Below are 20,986 nucleotides of genomic sequence, written 5' to 3'. Positions count from 1 at the left end.
GGTATCGATGTCCTTTTTCATGTCTGAATAAACATCATCTGTATTAATTTTTACAATAAAACTATCTGTATCCATATAAAGTAGAGTTATATCATCTTTGTATCTTTTCTTCAAGTTATTGTAAAGGTAGTCGTACATCAAGGACTTTGATAAATCAAGTATTGAGGTACCAATGTAAATAGGTTTGTTCATCTCAACACTTTCTCTCATCAAATGTATCGCGCAAAAGTTTTCTGAAAAAACTTCTTCTCTCATAAAACTCGGTTTATTAATGAATTTTGATGCTTGTTTCCATGATGTTGATAGTCTGATATTTTGTCTATTTCTAACATTCTCCATCGTTTTCCCGAATACGCTGTTGTTCATGAGCTTATAAAAGTCTCTCAAAATTATTCTTTGATTCAATCCAACATTGTGTGTTAAAATCAATATACTTTTTCAACCAATGACTGATTAAACTTGAGAATCCTATGTATCTTTTCAACACGGAGACCCTCTGAAATACATTGTCTTAAATTCCTCTGATGAATTACATAATTTTTCTTATCATACAAGGTAGTAAGAAGTTTCTCTGATGCTTTGCCCTTTATATTGAATGATTGTTGATAATCACTTAACCACTCTTTCTTTGGACTTTCTTTCTCACATGCGAATGGAAGATCTTTATGAAGATTATGGAGTTCCTCCGGATATTTAAAATCAACCTCCAAATAATAACCGACCTTTAAATCATCTAATTCAGCTTGTGAATAGGAACATAGATCCTCAAAGACTTTGTTGAAATTCTTTTCTTTTACCCATTTCAATCCACCATATGGAAGAGCCTGGGACATTGCCCACCCATATAAGTTATTCGCATCATAGTACATCAAGTAAGAACTCTCTTTCTTAGGATTATAATCATGAAGATATTTGTTCTTTGCTTTCGTATACCTTTTACTACATACTTGTGAAATTCCTCCTCTCTTTGCCTTTTCAATCATCAACAACATGTCAACATCAGTTATCAAATCCAACTCTTGTTTAGTCATCTTTAACATGGCACTCCAAGCCAATCCAGGAGCAGTGTAATAGTGAGCAGGATCCAATCCATATCCAGAATGACAGTTTATTCTGAAAGCCTCAAACACGTCAGCTAGAAGAAGGACATCAGTTTTCAGATCGAGATCATGATACTCACCAAGATTCTTTATGTTATATTTTTCCCAAACATTTTGAGCATGTTTATAATCATCATCTGAAATATTTGAATTATTTAGAATGTTATAGAAATTTTCTTTTGAAGGAAGTTGTGTTTCATTAAATCTCTTAAATGAGTCCATGTAGTCATAGGGATAAATTCCCTTTTGTGCTAGTAAATCTATATCTTTAAAGTGGTCTTTTAAACATGGAAACTCTTTTAGATTTTGAACTAAGTTAGCCAATGGACTTGCCATGAATTTAAATGTGTCAAGAAATCTGATCTGCGTAATAGGAGATGTATGAATTGATTTCGAGAATGAAATGTATTTCTGATCTGTGTTAGGAATTGCTGAAATGTGTCCGGGCGTCTTTGAGAGTTCATTAATAAATAGATGTTTATCATAATTAGCGTTGTTATGAAGAAAGATGGGAATGAAAGAGGGGAGTTTATAATTAATATTACAACTTTGATGAGCCGGACCTCTATATTTACCAGTAAGATGGCAATGATCTCTAACCATTAAACCTTCATCAATTTTCTTCCCACAAATATGGCAGATGCTATTCGGATGCTCAAATTCAGCTTCTTCTTCTTTTGTTAGAGGGTTCATTGGTTTATTGGTTTCTCTCATTATCTTGGATAACCGAACACAGTCTTTTTCTAATCGTCGGACAAACTCTTCTGAAGCATTTGAACCTCTATACTCCTCTAACTTGTTATATTGATCACCAACAGATGATTTTATATAATAACAGAAACCACAAGGAATATGTTTTTGATATTTGTTTGTGTATGGTTCTTTTGGATCTGGAGAAGTAGTATCAATTTTTTCGAGAATACTTTCAAAATCAGCATATATTACAAATGGATGTTTCATCGTTTTATTTTCATCTTTGAATGAGATCTTTGAGCCTTCTTTAGGCATATTGATTACCGTTGATTTATGTTCTTTCTTGTGTGGTTTCTTGTGTGGAAACATGGTTTCAGAACTTGTGTGAATACTAAGGAAAAGTATTCAATGCAAGAAGTGTTCATCATGTAGTCAGTATTCTACAGATAGTTAGGAATTGTTATAATTGATTAACCAAACTGTGAAAGTTCAGTGGACACGGAGGTAACGTACGTTCCCGGTAACAGTCTGATCGATGTATTGATTAGGTAACCACCTTTCCGGAAGTGATTGTTTGTGGATATATTTCTTTCATCCACAACCAAACTAGGGTCAAAATGTAAACAAAGACAATATCCTGTAAATATGTTATTTTTCATTTTCAAAAATACTTGTCACTTGATGTCCCATTTTGGCTAATTTTCGCAATAAAAATAGTGAATAAAACACACAATACACACATCAAAGTTTTTTTTTTAGTTTTTTTTAAATATCTTTATACATATACACATATCATATAACAAGGATACTTTCATGGTATGACTACTTTGCAAGCCAGAAGAATGAATAAACTGCAGACACAAAAGTTAGTGAGTATTGTGCCATTACATATATATAAGTATAAGTATAAGTATAAGAGATAAGTTAAAAAGGGGGGTTAGGGATTTTAAGGGGCTACCACCGCCCTTTTCCTTAACAACCAAACTAAAGGGGGCTTTAATTTAAAAATGGTGGAGACAAGCAATGTTAAAGTATATTAGATGTAGGATCACAGAAGGTGAGTGGCCTACTAAAAGGTTAAAAGGTCTATAAGGTCAGAAGGATCATATTTTCATATAGAAGAATCATATTTTCATGCAGAATCATAGTTTCATACAACACATATTTTCATATAGAAAGACCGTATTTTCATACAGAATCATAGATTTAAAAGGCTAGAAGGATCATAGATTCCCATTTCCATTAGGCTATCAGCTAGGGGGGTCAACCGGTACCAAATTGAGGGAGTAAGGCTAATAATGATTTTTGACAAGGTTTTTACCTCTAGAATAAGAAAATATGTGATAGCAAATTCAACGATGTAGCTAAATGTGTTTTATCACCCATTTTCAAAATGGCCGCCAAATTTCTCAAAATATCAATGGTCAATGTAGTGTTTTTTTCACTATTCACCCTATACCCTTGCTTGATGAAGAGAAGATGCTTGGAGAAGGATCCCAAAGTCCCAAGTCCTGTCGGAAAGGGATGGAAGACTGTAAAGGTTGAAGGGAAAGGAACTTAGAGTTGACTGGATGGATGGTCAGCCCGCACCTGACGCTATGTTGGATCTTCTCGCTTGCAAGTGTACGCGAAAGTGTGAGCTACCACGCTGCGTATGCTTGGTAAATGGACTCATGTGCACCGATATGTGTAAGCTGAAGGACTGCAATAATCGACCTTCAGATGATGATATCAACCAACCAGATACAGATGAAGATGAGGATGAGGACGATGAGGATTACTATTGAGGACGATTGGTTTACACTGAAACTTTTGTCAAGCATGATGTTGGTCCAAAAACGCCCTTTTGCGAATGGCCTTGTTACAATCACATTAAACAGGAATGTGTCACCCAATTTTGTTCTCTTCATTGCGTTCCAACATCTGGACAAAATGTTGCACAAGATTACCCTACACCGCAACGAAAAGGTGCAAAAATTCATTGATACATTTCCACGATGTCGAAAATACGTGGTGGTGCGATACTTTTTTCCATGTGTATACTTGCAAATCTACTGAATGCCAGTTATTTTCGTGCATATTTTGTGCATAAAGTTGTTGCTATGATGGCAGCCATTTTGTGAAATTGGGCGCCATATTGGATTCTATCTTCTTGGATTAAAGTTCAGATGATGTATTTCATACTTTAAGAGAGTTGTAAAGTCTTAAACATCTCAAAACGCAATGCTATTTGTTACAAATTCCTACAAGAATATGAAACATGGTGTTTTTAATAGAAAAACATGCATTTTGGCGGCCATTTTGAAAATGAGGTGATAACACCCATTTAGCTACATGGTTGAATTTGCTATCACATATTTTCATATTCTAGGGGTAAAGACCTATCCAAAAATCAATATTAGGCTTACTCCCTCATTTTGGTACCAATGGACCCTATTTTGGGGGTCTGGCTGATGGCCTACATCTCTCTTTTATACATTACAACATCTCTTTTCCCCATCTCCATTTCCATCTCTCTTAATCTAGGTCCAAAAATTTTCCACACACTTACTTTCCACACACTTAAACCAGTGTCTCTTGATCTGAACACGAAAATTTACTATTATTCTTATTTACTGGCCGCTTGATCAGGACCCGAAAAGTGATCTAGTCTCTTGACCTGTATTCAAAAATTCAATTGCAAGTAGGTTCGATGGTCTCCATCAGTTCGAAAAGTTTACAATTCTTCCTATTAAATACTAGTGCCTCTTAAGTTGGTTCTTTCAATTTACTATTCACTTTTAAGTTGGTTCTTCCAATTTATTAGTCTCAGTTCGAAAACTTAATACCTGTGTCCCAATTCAAAAATCCTCACTGAAACCTTCCTACATCACATGATCTTCAATATCCCTCACTGAAACCTTCGTACATCACATCATCTTCAATATCCTCACTGAAACCTGAATAGGGGTAGAAGGATCATAAATATTAGGGAGAAATAGAGGTGCCATAGGTTTATAAGGATAATGATGATTTCATTTATAGTTGTATTGTTTATCTTCTTTTTAATTCAAAGGATCATTGTTTGAGACGCCTAATCGAAGGTACCGACATGCTGCTGCTTTAGAATCAAAAATTTACTATTCACAGTTCGAAAACTCAATACTAGTGTCTTCCATACACTTACTAATATACTTCTATTCTCTTTTGAGTGGGGTCCAAGGCTCGCAAATATTAGGGGTAGAAGGATTATAGATTTATATAAAAGGATTATAAGTTCATACAGAAGGATTTATAGGTTCATACAGAAGGATTATAGGTTTAAAGGATCATAGGTTCATACAGAAGGATTATAGGTTTAAAGGATCATAGGTTCATACAGAAGGATTATAGGTCTACAAGGTTGGAAGGATCGTAATGATTAGGGTAGGAGGAAATAGTGGTCATGATCACTTAATAGGCTCAGAATCTATCAAAATTAGAATATGAAAAGAAGATTAATTAAAAGGAAAATTAACACCACCCGAGCGAAGTCGATGTTGATCCTAGGCCACCTAGGATCAACATTTAACATGTAAGTCAATGGGAGGAAGAGATTTAGCTTTTTGGGGTATGAAGAATTTTGGGTCTTTAGGGAAAAATTAACATGTAAGTGAATGGGGAAATTAGGGAAGAGATTTGGATGTTTTGGGGAAATGAGGGTGAGAGGAAAATTAACATGCAAGTCAATGGGATTTCAAAGTGGCCTAGGATCAACATATATCCTCTACTAACGGCACTCAGTAGGGTGCATACCACCGCCAGGTGAACGGTTTTCGTTTTGTATCCAACCGGTAGGTTGTATCTGGATCCAGACCTGAACCAAAATTTAATCGGCTTGTTCTTGTCACCGAACCAATTGATGCACCTAGTTTTGTCATAACTCGTCCATGACAGAAATCGTCCATAACTTAAGATATCTTGCTATGTATCGCTTTTGGCCATATCTCTCAATGGTGAAGATTCACTTTCAAAATTCACCTTGCCGGATCCGAATCCGGATCTTCACCAAAAATTTATAATTGTCATTCTCACATACACAAGCTCTCCACAAAATTTCGTCCACATCAATCCACAACTTTTTGAGATATCTTGTTCATAGACAGACAGGAGTGAAAACATAACCTCCATCCACTACAAAATATGGTCTTCATTTCCTTTTGGAAATACGATTTATATCGGTAGTACATTTGATGTCATAACATTCCAAAGGGATATTTTCTCTTACTCACATGTTATGTACAAGAAAGCCACAAGGTTTTGTTACGGGGTCCTCACCGATCTCCTGGTCTCGGTAAACCTCCGAACCCCGCGAGGAGCCCCGGCAGAAAAAATGTTATCCGGTGTCAAAAACAAATCAATAGTGGAACCACACCCAAAGATTGTAAATGAACCGATTGTATTAAAAGCACACAGGAGAAACATACAGCAAGGAAAGCAATCAGTCATACAATTAACCTCAAGATGGTACCACCTTATTACGTAACAGAAGCTCACAGATCCCAGTCCCAGCTCAGCAGCAGCTCGGCATTGATCCGCGCTCCGAGTGAATGGAGCCCAACCTTTCAATGTCTCTATAACTCAACGGAGATGAGGCGGAGACGCAAAGAGGCGAGTACGGCGGTGTAGGTAAGGCAGGGACCGTCACGTGGTCTAATCCAACCGCAATCTGACCGTGGACAGGGAATCCCAAATAAGCGATCCGGATGTGCACCTTCCCCGTTCCGTCAACGAATCGCAGGACCCGCGGTTGCGGCCAACCCAAGGTTCCGCGAACGACGCGCGAGGTCCCGGTAATGGCGGCTGGCTCGTCCGAGCCGTCGCTGCTCGGCCAAGATTCTCCGGAGTCACACCTTTTACCTGGCTTCGCAGGCTTTTCCACAATTCCAGCAATCACCAATCGCTCAAGATTCCCTTCCCGGACTCAAAGTTCTCTCGCCCTGCAAGCTCGCCCAAGCCAGGTGCGGAGCCTCGTCAGAACACCTCCTTTTCCTTTTTTCTCCCGTCCTCCTTTTCTCCCTCGACTTCTTCCGGCCCACCATGCCATTTCCGGTATTATTTTATCATCCGCTGTGAAACCTTTTAACTATAATAACCCTTTCCCTTCACAACAATACTCATAATACTTAGAACCCACAATAATAATAACAGCAGTAATAATAATGTGCCGAATCCGTAACAGTTTCTTGTTCTTCTTCTTATCACGTTTCAGATTTGGAAAAGACCCGCAGAGTCATATCCAACACATAACATAACGCTGGAGTACAGATATTTGATTGCTTTGTTAGGTAACCCACCCTCGTACCAGGGGAAAGGGAGACACGTTATGATTGTGGTTTGAACCTTCCCCATTGTTCTCTTCCGCATTCCCAATCATTCCTTTTCCTTCAATCCTCTTTCCCAAACCTTCATTTACCTTCAATCCTCATTCTCAAACCTTCATTTTTCCTCTCCATATTCGAACCTCATTTCCAAACTCGAATTTACTGACACCTGCACTTGAACTGATGCCATTTTCAAGCACCCATTCTCAAACCAATATTTCCTGAAACCTGGATTCGAACCCATGTACCCAAAGGAATATTTTCTTACTTACACGTCATGTGCATTGTCACCACAACACTTGTTCTTCTTATCATGTGTGGTAAACTTTTGCCTAAGTTGAAAAAGATTGAAAAGTCAGTTTATTGTACATTTGTTGTGGTAGATATATTCAAAAATAAGTTCAAAAAGTCAAGAGGATGAAAATAAAATTATTTACCTCAGACGCTTCCAACAACTAATTTTCTTCGCCTTAGATGGAAAAGACTTGTTCATCTTTGGTTCCCTGCAAAAGAACAGAATTCTTCATACGGTCAGGCACAGACGAACACCACAGTCAATCGTGTCGAACAACCTTCATCACACCGACGGAAAATTAATCCTAGACCTGGACGTCCATCACAAATGAGTTATGGGAGCAACAGGTGTCATCAGTGTGATGGTAGGCGTTCACCAGATGAATGTCGCTACAAAAATTCCACATGCCATTTCTGCCACAAGAGTGGCCATATCACTCCAGCTTGTCTCTCGCGCAAACATAAAGAGAAAGCGGGTGGTACAAAGACACACCTCATTGGTACGGAGTTGTATGCTGACGAGGCAACGTATGCTCCAGGTGATACCTCCGAGATGCACGATGCACAGCACATATTTCATTTCTTCGATAAAAACAGAGCAGAACCTCTGCTGGCTCTCGTCGGGATCAACAATCGACGTTTGGAAATGGAGGTTGACACATGTGCCGCTATTTCGCTCATCAGCCGAGCTGCTTTCAACAACCTGTGGTGTGAAACTCACCAACCCAAATTGCAATGGACATCCCATCTGCTCTCTACCTACACCGGTGAACAGATCAAACCCTGTAGAACTTGTCAACGTGACTTACGGCAATCGTAAGTTCAACCTACCCCTGATCGTCATCCCAGGTGAAGGACCATCATTACTCTGTAGGAACTGGTTGGAGGTAATTGAACTCAACTGGAAGCAGATTCATTAATTTTGTGCAACCAATGCATCAAAACCACTTGAAGCAGTCCTGGCCCCAGATATCCAGACATCTTCAACGACGAGATCGGTACTTTGCGGGGTTACTCCGCTGAACTAAACATTGAGAAAGATGCTAAACCAATTTAATGCAAGGCTCGACAAGTTACTTTTGCTCTGCGTGAAAAGGTTGATAAAGAGCTCGATCAATTCCAGGAACTTGGGATCATTGAGCCAGTTCAATAGTCAAATTTGGCTGCACCTGTTGTCCCCGTTGTCAAAGCTGATCACTGATCAGTCTATTCGTCTTTGCGGTGACCATAAAATGACAGTCAACAGATGCTCAGCACGAGACAACTATCCAATCCCACGGATTGATGATTTTTATGCCAAGTTGAATGGAGGCCAAAGTTTCAGCAAATTCGACCTCAAGTCAGCATATCTTCAACTTCTTCTCGAGGAAGAATTGAAGAAATACCTGATAGTCAACACGCACCGTGGCCTGTACAAATATCACCGACTGGGTTTTGGGGTGATGAATTTTGATTTGGGGATTTTGGAATTGGGAATTATGTTTTGGTGATTTGGGGTGTTTTGGCATGATGGGAATAGAGCCTGTGATGGATGCTGTGAAGAGAAACAGCTTGAGATGGTTTGGTCATGTGTTGAGAAGAGTGATGGAAATGAATGTAGAAGGAAGTAGAGGAAGGGGAAGACCGAGAAAGACGAGGCTAAAGATGGACGAAGAAGAAATGCGGGCAAGGGGGTTAACAAGGGGAGATGCAGAAAAAAGGGCAAAATGGAGAAGATCGTCATGGGGACCGCAAGGCTAATCCCCACTCTTGCAGGGAAAATGGCCTTAAAATGCCTGTTGTTGTTGTTGGGTTTTGGGGTGAAGTCTGCCCCAGGGATATATCAGCGTTGTATGGGACAGTTTGTTTGCTGCAGAACAGCACGTTGCGGTTTATCAGGATGATATCCTGGTCACCGGTTCAACTGAAGCAAAGCATCTACACAACCGAGAGGGAGTCTTTAAAAAGCCATTGGACTCCGGCCTCTGTTTAAGGCTCAACAAGTGTGAATTCATGGCAACATCAGTAACATACCTGGGCCACAGAATTGACGCTCAAGGCTTACACCCAACCAAGGATAAAGTCAGAGCAATCATGGATGCACCAGGTCCAAGAGACGTGCCAGAACTGAAGGCCTACCTCGGCATGCTGCAATACTACAGCCGCTACATCCCAAACATATCCGATTTTTGGGTCCTCTCTATCACCTGCTGAAGAAAGGAGTCTTATGGAACTGGGTTACGACACAACAAGCAGCTTTCCAGAAGTCAAAGGACCTGCTCCAAGCGTCAAACGTACTAGTTCACTATGAGCCTGAAAAGGACATCGTACTGACGTGTGATGCTAGTCAGTATGGTGTGGGGGCAGTGCCGTCTCATGTTATGCCTGATGGTTCAGAGAAACCAGTGGCATTTGCCTCAAGGACATTATCTCCTGCAGAAAATAATTATAGTCAGTTGGACAAGGAAGGTTTCGGAATCATCTTTGGAGTCAAAAAGTTCCATCAATACCTATTTGGACAACACTTTGTTGTCTATACTGATCACAAACCACTGATTAGCCTGTTTGGTCCAACCCAGGCAACATCCGCCACGCTACCACCCAGGATTATACGATGGTCGTTGCTACTCACTGTGTACGACTAACACATTCAGTATAAACCCAGATATGCCACTGCCAACGCAGATGCCATGAGCCATCTACCATTGCCCGATGATTTGGTCGCAAACCCACCGTTACCTAGCAGTGTGATCGCCTTGATGAATCATCTGGAGGACTGTCCCGAAAATGCCAACCATATTTGCACCTACACAATATGTGATCCAGTCCTTTCGAGAGTCCTCCAAGCCATACAGCTTGGATGGCAATCGCTACCTGATGGGGACCCTGCCTCTGTTTCTTACATGGCACGTAAAAATGAACTTAGCATGGACAGTGGTTGCATATTATGGGGATGCCACGTCGTGATTCTGCAACATCTGCGTTCCAGGGCAATGGAGAAACTTCATGAGTGTAATCCCGGAAGAGTTAAGATGACGTCACTGGCTAGGAATTATGTATGGTGGCCAATTGTAGACACCGATATTGAACAGTGTGTTCAACTTTGCTATCCCTGCCAAAGCACCAGGAATGCACCAGCAAAGGCACCGCTGCATCCCTGGGAATGGCACAACAAACTGTGGCATCGAGTTCATCTAGACTATGGTGGACCAGTGAACAATCAGATGCTACTAATCACTGATGCCCACTAAAAGTGGATTGACACTTACAAAACATATAGCACTACGTCAGCTAAAACAATAGAGAAACTGAGACGTTGTTTTGATACACACAGCTTGCCCAGAATTATCGTTAGTGATAATGGTACATGTTTCTTGAACTCGGAATTCGCCAAATTCACAAGCAGGAATGATATCAGACACAAATTTGTCAGTCCACAACACCAAGCTTCCATTAGCCTGGCTGAACGTTCAGTTAGAGTCATCAAGTCCGGACTACGCAAACTGCATGACGGAAACCTTGAAACCAGGCTCTCGCGTCTGCTCCTCAAGTATCGTACTACACCTCATGGTACAATAGGAGTAAACCATCAGAATTACTGATGAAACGACACCTAAGGACCAACCTGGACCGTCTAAAACCAGATATAGCTTCTCGAGTGTACAAGAGCCAACTTAACCAGAGGTTGCATCACGACAAGTCAGCAATGAGCCGCTCACTTTACACCGGGGATCCAGTATTCTCCCGCAACTTTTGTGCAGGCGCTGTTTGGTTGCCTGGCGATGTCATAGACAAACCTGGGCCACTGTCGCATACAATATGCTTGCATGATGGGCGGGTTGTCCGTCGACACCAAGACCACGTTTTCAACCGTCATTGCAGCTTCATCGAACCTCCAATACTGCCTGTCGTTATACCAGAGCCTGAACAGCAACAATCCATTGTTGTGCCTGCACCTGGAAATGTCATGCCTATAACAGGCATCTCTGATCCACTCATGCCTGAAATTGATGCTGCCGTTTCACCTGCAGGCAGTGAGGTTGCCTATCCTACATGCCTGTGACGCAGCTCATCCAGAAACAGCGAAACCAACTCTCCTGCACACCTGCCATGCCGATCAAGCAGAATCAGGAAATGCCCTGATCGTATGGACCTATAGATGTGACAGTCAAAGTCATCTTGTTGCATAGGGGTAGTTTGCCCCCGACTCTTCAAGTTGTGTTATTCTAGTTGTTCTAAACTTAGCACCGTTTTGTGTTGATTCACTTTTGCCAAAATATTGCTCATGGTTTTCACAATTGACATTTTCACATTTGTTTTCACATTTTATACAAAATTTGCATATGGACTTTTGGTCATCACCCAGCTAAAAGGGGAAGATGTGATGTACGCAACATCTAGACCTCACCATTGACAACATACAACAAGCAGATACGGATGTACACGTCACTTCCAGGTTGGCGGACCCGGGAAGCAGCGTTCTGCTTGCTGCTTGCACAATAAAAGCCACTCTGAAATGAGCTGAATTGGTGTTCTTTTGGGTGGAACAACACAGATGGGGTTGTGATATCGTGCGAGGGGGGGGGGTGGAGGAGGGGTTGTGGCAACATGCAAGTGGGGGGATTGTGGCAACGTGCAGGGGGGGGGGTTGTGGCAACGAGCAAGAGGGGGGAGGGTTGTGGGGTTGTGCGGGGGCGAGGGAGAAATGTGCAAAGGGGGATGAGGGGCGGACGACAATTGGCAATACCCATGAAGAGCCCCGTATTTCTCATCATACTAAAATAGGCCATTTGGTGTCAGTCTGTCTCTCTGATAAATTTTTGACCCCGATACATCCTGTCGTTACTTATCCAATCTCAACCAAACTTGACAGGATGTAGAAGGACCAGGATGCTCGGTAAATGGACCAGGTGTTCGGTTACACAATGAAGGTTGTAGCACATTAATTTGCCCCCCCCCCCCCCTCCCCAAGGGGTTTTCTCCCCCGAGCAGGTTTTCCCCACCATTGCAGTCAACGGGGTTGCATGTTGAGGTGCATATACATATTAAGTTAGCTTTATCGTGGCGTTTTTCCAAGGCCGCTTCGAAATAACAAAACTAACAATAATAGCACAGTATTAATGTTATTAAAAAACAATATTCATACCATTAATACCCCACCTCCACAAGATGTTTTTCCTCCTTGATAAAAATGTCGAGTCAACGTTTATAAATATTGTCACGCAACCGCGATTAACACCACAGTTGCGGTTGGCCGATTGCGAGGCTTTAACTCCCGAGGCTTAAACTCAATAGCGGATTTCAAATCAAACACAAACAAAAGTTAAACGCGCGGAATGGCGGGATGGGACACAGCAAAGCTCCGCCGCCTTACCTATTAAAATGAAACAGGAAACTGCGTTCAGATATATTCAGAAAATAATATAAGGATTTATTATATGAAAAGTAAAGACAGTGAAAAAGCACATGCCGGTAATAACTCTAATAATAAGCCTAAATTGGGATCCCACACACAACAGATACCAAACACGATACGAGGGAGATGAATTAAAGAAAATAACACATCTTTTATGTAAAAGTGTATTCGCTGATACGGCCTTATCTCGTCCTTGTCGTCTTGGTGGCTGCCGTCCAACACCCGGCTCCTTTCGTCCCGCGGCACGCCTCGCTCCAAGTTCCAAAGCCCCGAGCACCACCAGGCCTCGTCGGTTCAACGGCACACCACGAGCTCCCTTGCTCCAAGGGTCCAACGCAGGGCTGCACGAAGCAAGCGAACTCCACTCGACCAGGGACAGGAAGGACTCTCCAAACTCGGGATAGCACCGGGACCTTCTCAAGCCGTAAACTCCTTCGAACTCCACTCACACCGGGAGTGCTGGCAGCCAACTAACAACTGAACTCTTCTCAACTGCTGCGCAACTAAGAGCATGAACCACAAGAGACAAAAAGCTGCACTGCCAGACGCCAGAGGCAAGAGAACAAGAGCCAAGAGAGCGTTCGGCGCTCCCTTAAATAACCTCGCTGGTGACGTCACGTCCCTTGGTGCGCCACCCAATCAGTGCCCTCCACCGAATCACAGGCCTGTAGTGTTGTGATAGTGCATGGCACTCGAGGCCCAGCGGAGGTGTAGCTGGCTGCGGCCATCATCGGCAGTGTCCTGGCCTGGTTTCCTGTCCGTTTGTTCCGGTCATTGTCAGGGAAAGGAATTATTTAATGTTGCGCTAGGGACCTAACTAATGTTTATGTGGTCTGCAGTGCCATAACGGACAAAGATTTGACTACTAGGTGAGACTCACAAGGGCGTTACCTTTAATCCCTCACTACTTAACACTCGAATCTCCAGGTAGATCCACAATCATCCATCTTACCCCGACAAACGCCTAAACATCAAGAACTTATTACATGTAGAGTCCGTGTCACGACAGTTGAATACCTACCGATACAGATCTACCTAGCTCTAGATGTTGCTCTACCAAATTCATAACACAGCGCCCCACCCCCCCCCCCCCCCCCCCCCCCCCCGGAACCATAGCTCCTGCAAGGTTCACCACAGGCGCTACCATTCCAGCCTTAACACTTACTGTCACACAATTAACCTATGAAATAAATCAGGAAGGGCTGTGGGAAGGGAAGTGAGTCGGACTACCTACCTACACTTCCTTACCATGCTAAACCCCTTAACCATCATGCAAGTATGTACATTTTCTTCATTGTTCCTGCGGAGGGAGGAAACAAACAACACACCAAAACTCCTACCTTATCCACAACTTAACCATCTTACTCTAACCTTTGTACATACCCCGGTCTACAGACCACGTCCCCCGGTGGATGCCACAAGACACAACCTTACCTGTGGGGCCATCCCAATGCACCCCCTAAATTTCCACGGGCCCTGTCCAGATGTTGCAGGTGAGTGACATGGCTCGGTGGATTTCGCCCACATTCATGCAACACAGACCCCTTAACCACTCATCCTCATTCCAAAACTCATCATTACATTCCAAAAATCATCAAGGCATTTCAAAAGTCAACAAACCACTTATTTCAATACACCCCCCTGCAGGACCATGGCATTGATGTCATTCGCGTGTGTGTGCATTCCTCAACTAGGCAGCGGGGAGGTACCGCACAAAAAGATGGTGGGGGCGCATCAGGCTGTGGTGCCCGCAATCCCAAAAACAAGTCAACCGACTTACAAGTTCATTGCCCCCCCCCACCCCCACCTTTACCTCTTGGCCCCGTGACAGCCCAAAAGCCCCTTTCCGCCGTTACCTCGCCGGTGAGGGTCTCCACACACACCAGGCTCCTTTGCCTTCTGCTTCCGCGCAGCAACACGGGTCACCGGGGGACTTCCTCACCCCGCGGCGCCCAACCAGACCCTCCACCGACGAGCTCCAATTTCCAGTTACCACCGGCTGCCAGGGGTAATTGCCGCAGAGGGGGGCCCGCAGGCATCGCTCCTCAGAGCTTGCTCTGTACCTGTGGACACACACACCTTCCCCACCCACAAGACCCCAAAACACACTTCCTCCCCCGCTGCCATTCAATTCTCCACACAACTCAGCACAATTCCATAGATGATGGTAGTACAAAAGGTGTTTCAAAGTTTGCCATGGCCTGCTACATGTGAAATCCCATTCACAGTTCAAATCATTGAATCATTACACATTTCCATTTTCAAAACGCATTTCAAAACTCAATAATCACCACTCGTTAACATTTTTCCAACCTCACGACCACATCAAAATACAACCACAACACAAAAACATACGACACCCACAAGACACTGCGTGGCTCCCATTCCCTCCGCTCACCGGCCATGTCATCACTCTCACCCGCCTCCCAACTCCAAATTACATGTCCCCAATTTCCAAAGCAAGTACTGAAGCCTGGGACAGAACTCCTCAAAACACTCACCTCAAGTGCAGGTAGTTGCAGGTAGTTGCAGGTTGGTCAGGTCCAAGAGCGTCATCCACCACACAATCCCAAAATTTCACATCAGGCCTACCAAATCTCTCCAAATTTCTCTTTTGTCCCCACTACACTGGCATGTATGTGAATCCGCATCCAACGGTGATCATCACTACACAACTACCTGTGGCCACGACAGCTCCGCACCTCTACCGTGCAAGGGTCACCGGGACAAGGTGAGCAGTCAAAACCCCAACATGGCCCACGAGCGTCCATAAGGGTGCGACCCACCATCCATCCTTCGGCCCCCCTGCGAGGAACACAGCTGCACCAGCCCCAGCTGGCCAATGTGGTGAGCACTTGCTGCCACAACACACACTACCGCACACACAACCTCGGCCCTGGGGGGCACGGTCGCAGTGCGTGGCATCCCTACAGCCACGTCCCCTGCACCTCCCCATCATCCCCCAGTCCGACTACAGAACTGCAGCCCCCCCCCCCCCCAGTGCTCACCCACACTTGACCACACCAAGGTCCAGTCAACAGCCATGCTCCACCAGGAGACCCACCCAGAAGACATGGTCCACACACCTCGGACACGCATAGCACCACGTTGACCCAAAGACCACACAACTGCATCCCCATGATCCCGCGTCCCAAATATCAGCACAGTTGCCCCCACAACCAGTTGAAAGCTGTCTAGCTACCCTATTAATTTTATCACAGCCTCCAACACTTTTGTCTACACACCTGGATCAATAATGGCGTCACTGTAAAGTGCCCACCATGACATTTCAAAATCCACCCTTAAATTTCCATCTAACCCACAGATTACCCATGCCAACCATTTGTCACATTTCACTAACCTCACCAGAGAAGGATGCTTTGCCATACACATGCCAGCCGAGCATGGCCCATATGCTCGGCTCGTTACACATCTCCCGATTCACATCCCCATGGCTCTCTTCCCAACCCGAGAGTCCATAAATCATAACGGAGCATCTGTGGAAGGTCACACACCATCACATTCCACAGATGCCCCAATGGTTGTCCGGCAGGCTATCTCCATCCCTGTCCATTCGGTTTGACCCACGTCCATCGACCAACACGGCATGGCAGGTCATCACATGCCGGTTGTCCCAAAGTCTCAGGGAGAGGGTGTCAGGTCGCATGCCCGGGTGGTCACTACATCAGGCCCAAGTTGGCCGTCCGCAGTGCCACCACCAAAGCGCAACCCACAACACCTCCCCCTAGTGGTCCTCAATATTTGCCATCCCAGGCTTGAGAAACCACCTCGGACCCCCCCTGGAGGTCTTAACCCCCACCAGGGTCCGGTGACCCTGCCGGCCCGAGCCACCAGCTCGGACGGCGCCCCGACGGACAAGGGACGCCACACTCCGCCAGACCCCCCGTGGGACCCAGGTCGTACCTCGACACCCAAGGCTGGACCCCACGTCCAAATCTCGCCATCACAGCCCCCCAGCTGGCTGGCATACCCAAATTTTGAAAGGGGAAACTTTTGCCCGAAGCCATCACCCATGACCTCTCCATGTCCAAATCCCGCAGCCCGGGGACCAATCCCAACCATGGCTGCTCCAAATCTATTTCCCATTTTGATTTTATTTTAAATTTTATTTTACAAATTTTCATTCCCACTGCCAAGCCGCAGCTGCAGGGAACAACCTCTACCACCGGTTGTTCTGCCCCTCCCTGCAGTTGATCTAAATTCCCGACAGGGACCAAATCTCCAGAGGCTCTATCTCCCGATCCTCCAAGATCCAAATCCAGCCCGGAGCCAACACACTCCCCCAACTGGTTGTCCAATTTTGGAGCCTCTGTTTCCAAATAGCAGTGTACGGTGAGCGTCCCCTCAGTCATTCCAACCACCTCCTTGGACCAACTCACCTCTTCCCCCAGGCTCCTTTGGGCCTGAACAAGCTCTACCTCCATGGGACTGTCACAGGTCTCCAGCCGCTGGATCAAATCATCCTCATCATCATCATCATTACAAATCATTCCTGGCCCCGCCAGGCTTTGATCAATATCCCCAATAAATACCCGGTCCGGCTCCATTGCACGGACCCCCAAAAACTCTACCCCCTCTTGCTCCGCACCACCACCCTGGTGCTGCACAATTCCAAATTCATCCCCCGGTTGGGGTGTTGTGACATCCACACGGTCCCGATAAACAACCAGGCCAGAATGTGGGAAACATTCCCTTTTTAATCCATTAATTTGGTCACTCATGTCCTTCAGTCCTTCCCTCCATTCATTCCCCTGCGACTCCATTTTATTTTCCAGCCCATCAATTTTTTCATTTATTCCCCGAATTTCTGCAAGGTTTCGCTCACCCTGAGCATCCATTAATTCCTTTAAAAAATTTCATTAAAGCCTGGTCGTCTCCAGGGGCCGTCCCACTTGTTCCCGACTCCCCGGTAGGGGAGGGGCATAAGTTGGTGCTCGGGACGAGGGAGGTTCCAAGGCTAACCTCTGCATCACATTCCCCTATTTCCGGCTCACTCCCAACGCTGACGGATGCCTCGCTGCGTACTTCCATCTCGTCAATCTCCGACATCCGCTTTCCGGAAGATTGTTTCCCGCGCGCGTATTTATTTTAATAATTCCTGAAACAATTTAAATTTGACGAAGACGCGATATCGCGCTCCGTTTGCCCAATTGATTATTAAATTTCTCCGCCTCGACTATAAAAATCTTGCGTTCAAACGTCGGGCTCAATGCACGCCCGACCGTGTCGATGTCTCGCCGCGGACAAAAAAATTTGTCCGACGGGTTCGAATCCTACACTCCTGACACACTTTGTTACGCAACCGCGATCAACACCACAGTTGCGGATGGCCGATTGCGAAGCTTTACACTCCCGAGGCGAAAACTCAATGGCGGATTCCAAATCAACACAAAGTTAAACGCGCGGAATGGCGGACACAGCAAGCTCCGCAGCCTTATCTATTAAAATCAACACCCAGGAAACTGCGTTCAGATATATACAGAAAATAATATAAGGATTTATTAATAAAAAGTAACAGTGAAAAAAAAAGCACGCGCCGGTAATCTATCTATAATTCCAGTAATCTCTGTGTGTATGTTTGTATGTTTGTATGTTTGTATGTTTGTATGTTTGTCTGTGACCGCTGTTTCTCGACAACCACGGGTCCGATATACTTGAAACTTGCCAGGTATATTGCTGGGGACCCGAGGATGTGCCTTTTCAAGGTTTGAAATTAATCGGACAAGTAGTTACCGAGCTATGTCCAAAAAACGATTCAACCAATCAGAGAGCAGCGAGCTATCACGTGTGCCGAACGTGGCGAACAGACTCTGCCTCGGACGGCACATTTGAGAGCGTATTCATTTATTTCACGTTTGCAAACTATGTTGGCGTTAAACTATGTTTTAAAACTAATAAAAACTAATTTGCGATTCATCGTAACTGCGATTTGCGACCTTCCGGACAGTGAAGAGTGAAGACTGCACTTCCGGCAGCCAATCACAGAACGCGTTATTGCGTAGGCGTGGCCGATGTGAGAGCGAGCCGAGCCGAGCGCGTGCGCCATTACGGTTCGTAATTCGATTTCTTCCGGAGAAAATAATAATTTCTCGATTTCTTATGCGCATTATTTCTCCCAATTCAGTCAGAGCGAAGGGCGCGGAAGCGAAGAGCGTTGTTTTTTTTGTTTACGGGCGTACGGGCGTACGGGCGGGGTAGAGCGTACGGGTAGCGTTTTTTTTTTTTTTTGGCAAGGAACGGGCACCCACGTACGGGCATGCCCTAGTACTAATCTATCTATAATTCCAGTAATCTCTGTCTGTCTGTCTGTACGTTTGTCTGTGACCGCTGTTTCTCGACAACCACGGGTCCGATATACTTTTAACTTGCCAGGTATATTGCTGGGGACCCGAGGATGTGCCTTTTCAAGGTTTCATATTAATCGGACAATTACTTACCGAGCTATGTCCAAAAAACGATTCAACCAATCAGAGAGCAGCGAACGATCGCGTGTGCCGAACGTGGCGGGCACACTCTGCCTCGGATGGCACATTTGAGAGCGTATTCATTTATTTCACGTTTGCAAACTATGTTGGCGCTATGTTGGCGTTAAACGATGTTTTAAAACTAATAAAAACGAATTTGCGATTCATCGTAACTGCGATATACGACCTTCCTCCGGCAGCCAATCACCCATCAGCCAAAGACCTCACTTCCCGTAGCCAATCACGGGACACGTTGTTGCGTGTTTTTCCTTTTCTTTTTTTTTATTGAATTGATTGATCTATCTATAATTCCAGTAATCTCTGTCTGTCTCTGTCTCTCTGTCGTTTGCAAACTATGTTGGCGTTAAACTATGTTTTACAACTAATAAAAACGAATTTGCGATTCATTCGCTTTCCTGCGCGTTTGTGCACGCGATGGCGATTTCTTTACCAAACTCCGGAAGCCGTTCGCTTTGGACCAAACCATTGCATGTAAATAGAGGGGGGGGGATTGTCACCACTCGCAAGCCGTTCGCTTTGGACCAAACCATTTCATGTAAATAGAGGGGGGGGATATAATTTTAGATATAGATATAGTACGGGCATGCCCTAGTAACTCTAATAAGCCTAAATTGGGATCCCACGCACAACAGATACCAAACACGATACGAGGGAGATGAATACGAAAATAACACGTCTTTTAGTTTTATGTAAAGTGTATTCGCGGATACGGCCTTATCTCGTCCTTGTCGTCTTGGTGGCTGCCGTCCAACACCCGGCTCCTTTCGTCCCGCGGCACGCCTCGCTCCAAGTTCCAAAGCCCCGAGCACCACCAGGCCTCGTCGGTTCAACGGCACACCACGACCACGAGCTCCCTTGCTCCAAGGGTCCAACGCAGGGCTGCACTAAACAAGCGAACTTCACTCGACCAGGGACAGGAAGGACTCTCCAAACTCGGGATCGCACCGGGACCTTCTCAAGCCGTGAACTCCTTCGAGCTCCACTCACACCGGGAGTGCTGGCAGCCAACTAACAACTGAACTCTTCTCAACTGCTGCGCAACTAAGAGCATGAACCACAAGAGACAAAAAGCTGCACTGCCAGACGCCAGAGAGGCAAGAGAACAAGAGCCAAGAGAGCGTTCGGCACTCCCTTAAATAACCTCGCTGGTGACGTCACGTCCCTTGGTGCGCCACCCAATCAGTGCCCTCCACCCAATCACAGGCCTGTAGTGTTGTGATAGCGCATGGCACTCGAGGCCCAGCGGAGGTGTAGCTGGCTGCGGCCATCATCGGCAGTGTCCTGGCCTGGTTTCCTGTCCGTTTGTTCCGAAGTCATTGTCAGGGAAAGGAATTATTTAATGTTGCGCTAGGGACCTAACTAATTTATGTGGTCTGCAGTGCCATAATGGACAAAAGTTTGACTACTAGGTGAGACTCACAGGGGCGTTACCTTTAATCCCTCACTAAACACTCGAATCTCCAGGTGGATCCACAATCATACATCTTACCCCGACAAACGCCTAAACATCAATAACTTATTACATGTAGAGTCCCTGTCACGACAGTCGAATACCTACCGATACAGATCTACCTAGCTCTAGATCTTGCTCTACCAAATTCATAACAATATGTTATCTTGGCGTTTTCGTGGGAGCAACGGCGTCTTCCAGCGGTA

The 20,986-nt window shown here is 44.8% G+C and overlaps 1 protein-coding gene across 1 annotated transcript in view; it reads right to left on the bottom strand.

The window, feature by feature from the left end:
• Positions 1-7,632, bottom strand: part of LOC137431726 (uncharacterized) — a 188,095-nt gene extending 180,463 nt beyond the window's left edge. The window contains exons 1-2 of the mRNA XM_078782396.1: positions 7,573-7,632; positions 7,408-7,467 (exon numbers count right to left, since the gene is read on the bottom strand). Coding sequence (XP_078638522.1) covers positions 7,408-7,467; positions 7,573-7,628 — 116 coding nt within the window. The 5' untranslated portion in view covers positions 7,629-7,632. The remainder of the gene's footprint in view (positions 1-7,407; positions 7,468-7,572) is intronic.
• Positions 7,633-20,986: the final 13,354 nt, after the last annotated feature.

Source organism: Myxine glutinosa, chromosome 7 (assembly GCF_964187855.1).
Source record: "Myxine glutinosa chromosome 7, kmMyxGlut1.1, whole genome shotgun sequence".
In the NCBI taxonomy this organism is placed as follows: Eukaryota; Metazoa; Chordata; class Myxini; order Myxiniformes; family Myxinidae; genus Myxine; species Myxine glutinosa.
Note: the sequence above shows the minus strand (reverse complement) of the source record. Positions and strands in the feature narration are given on the sequence as shown.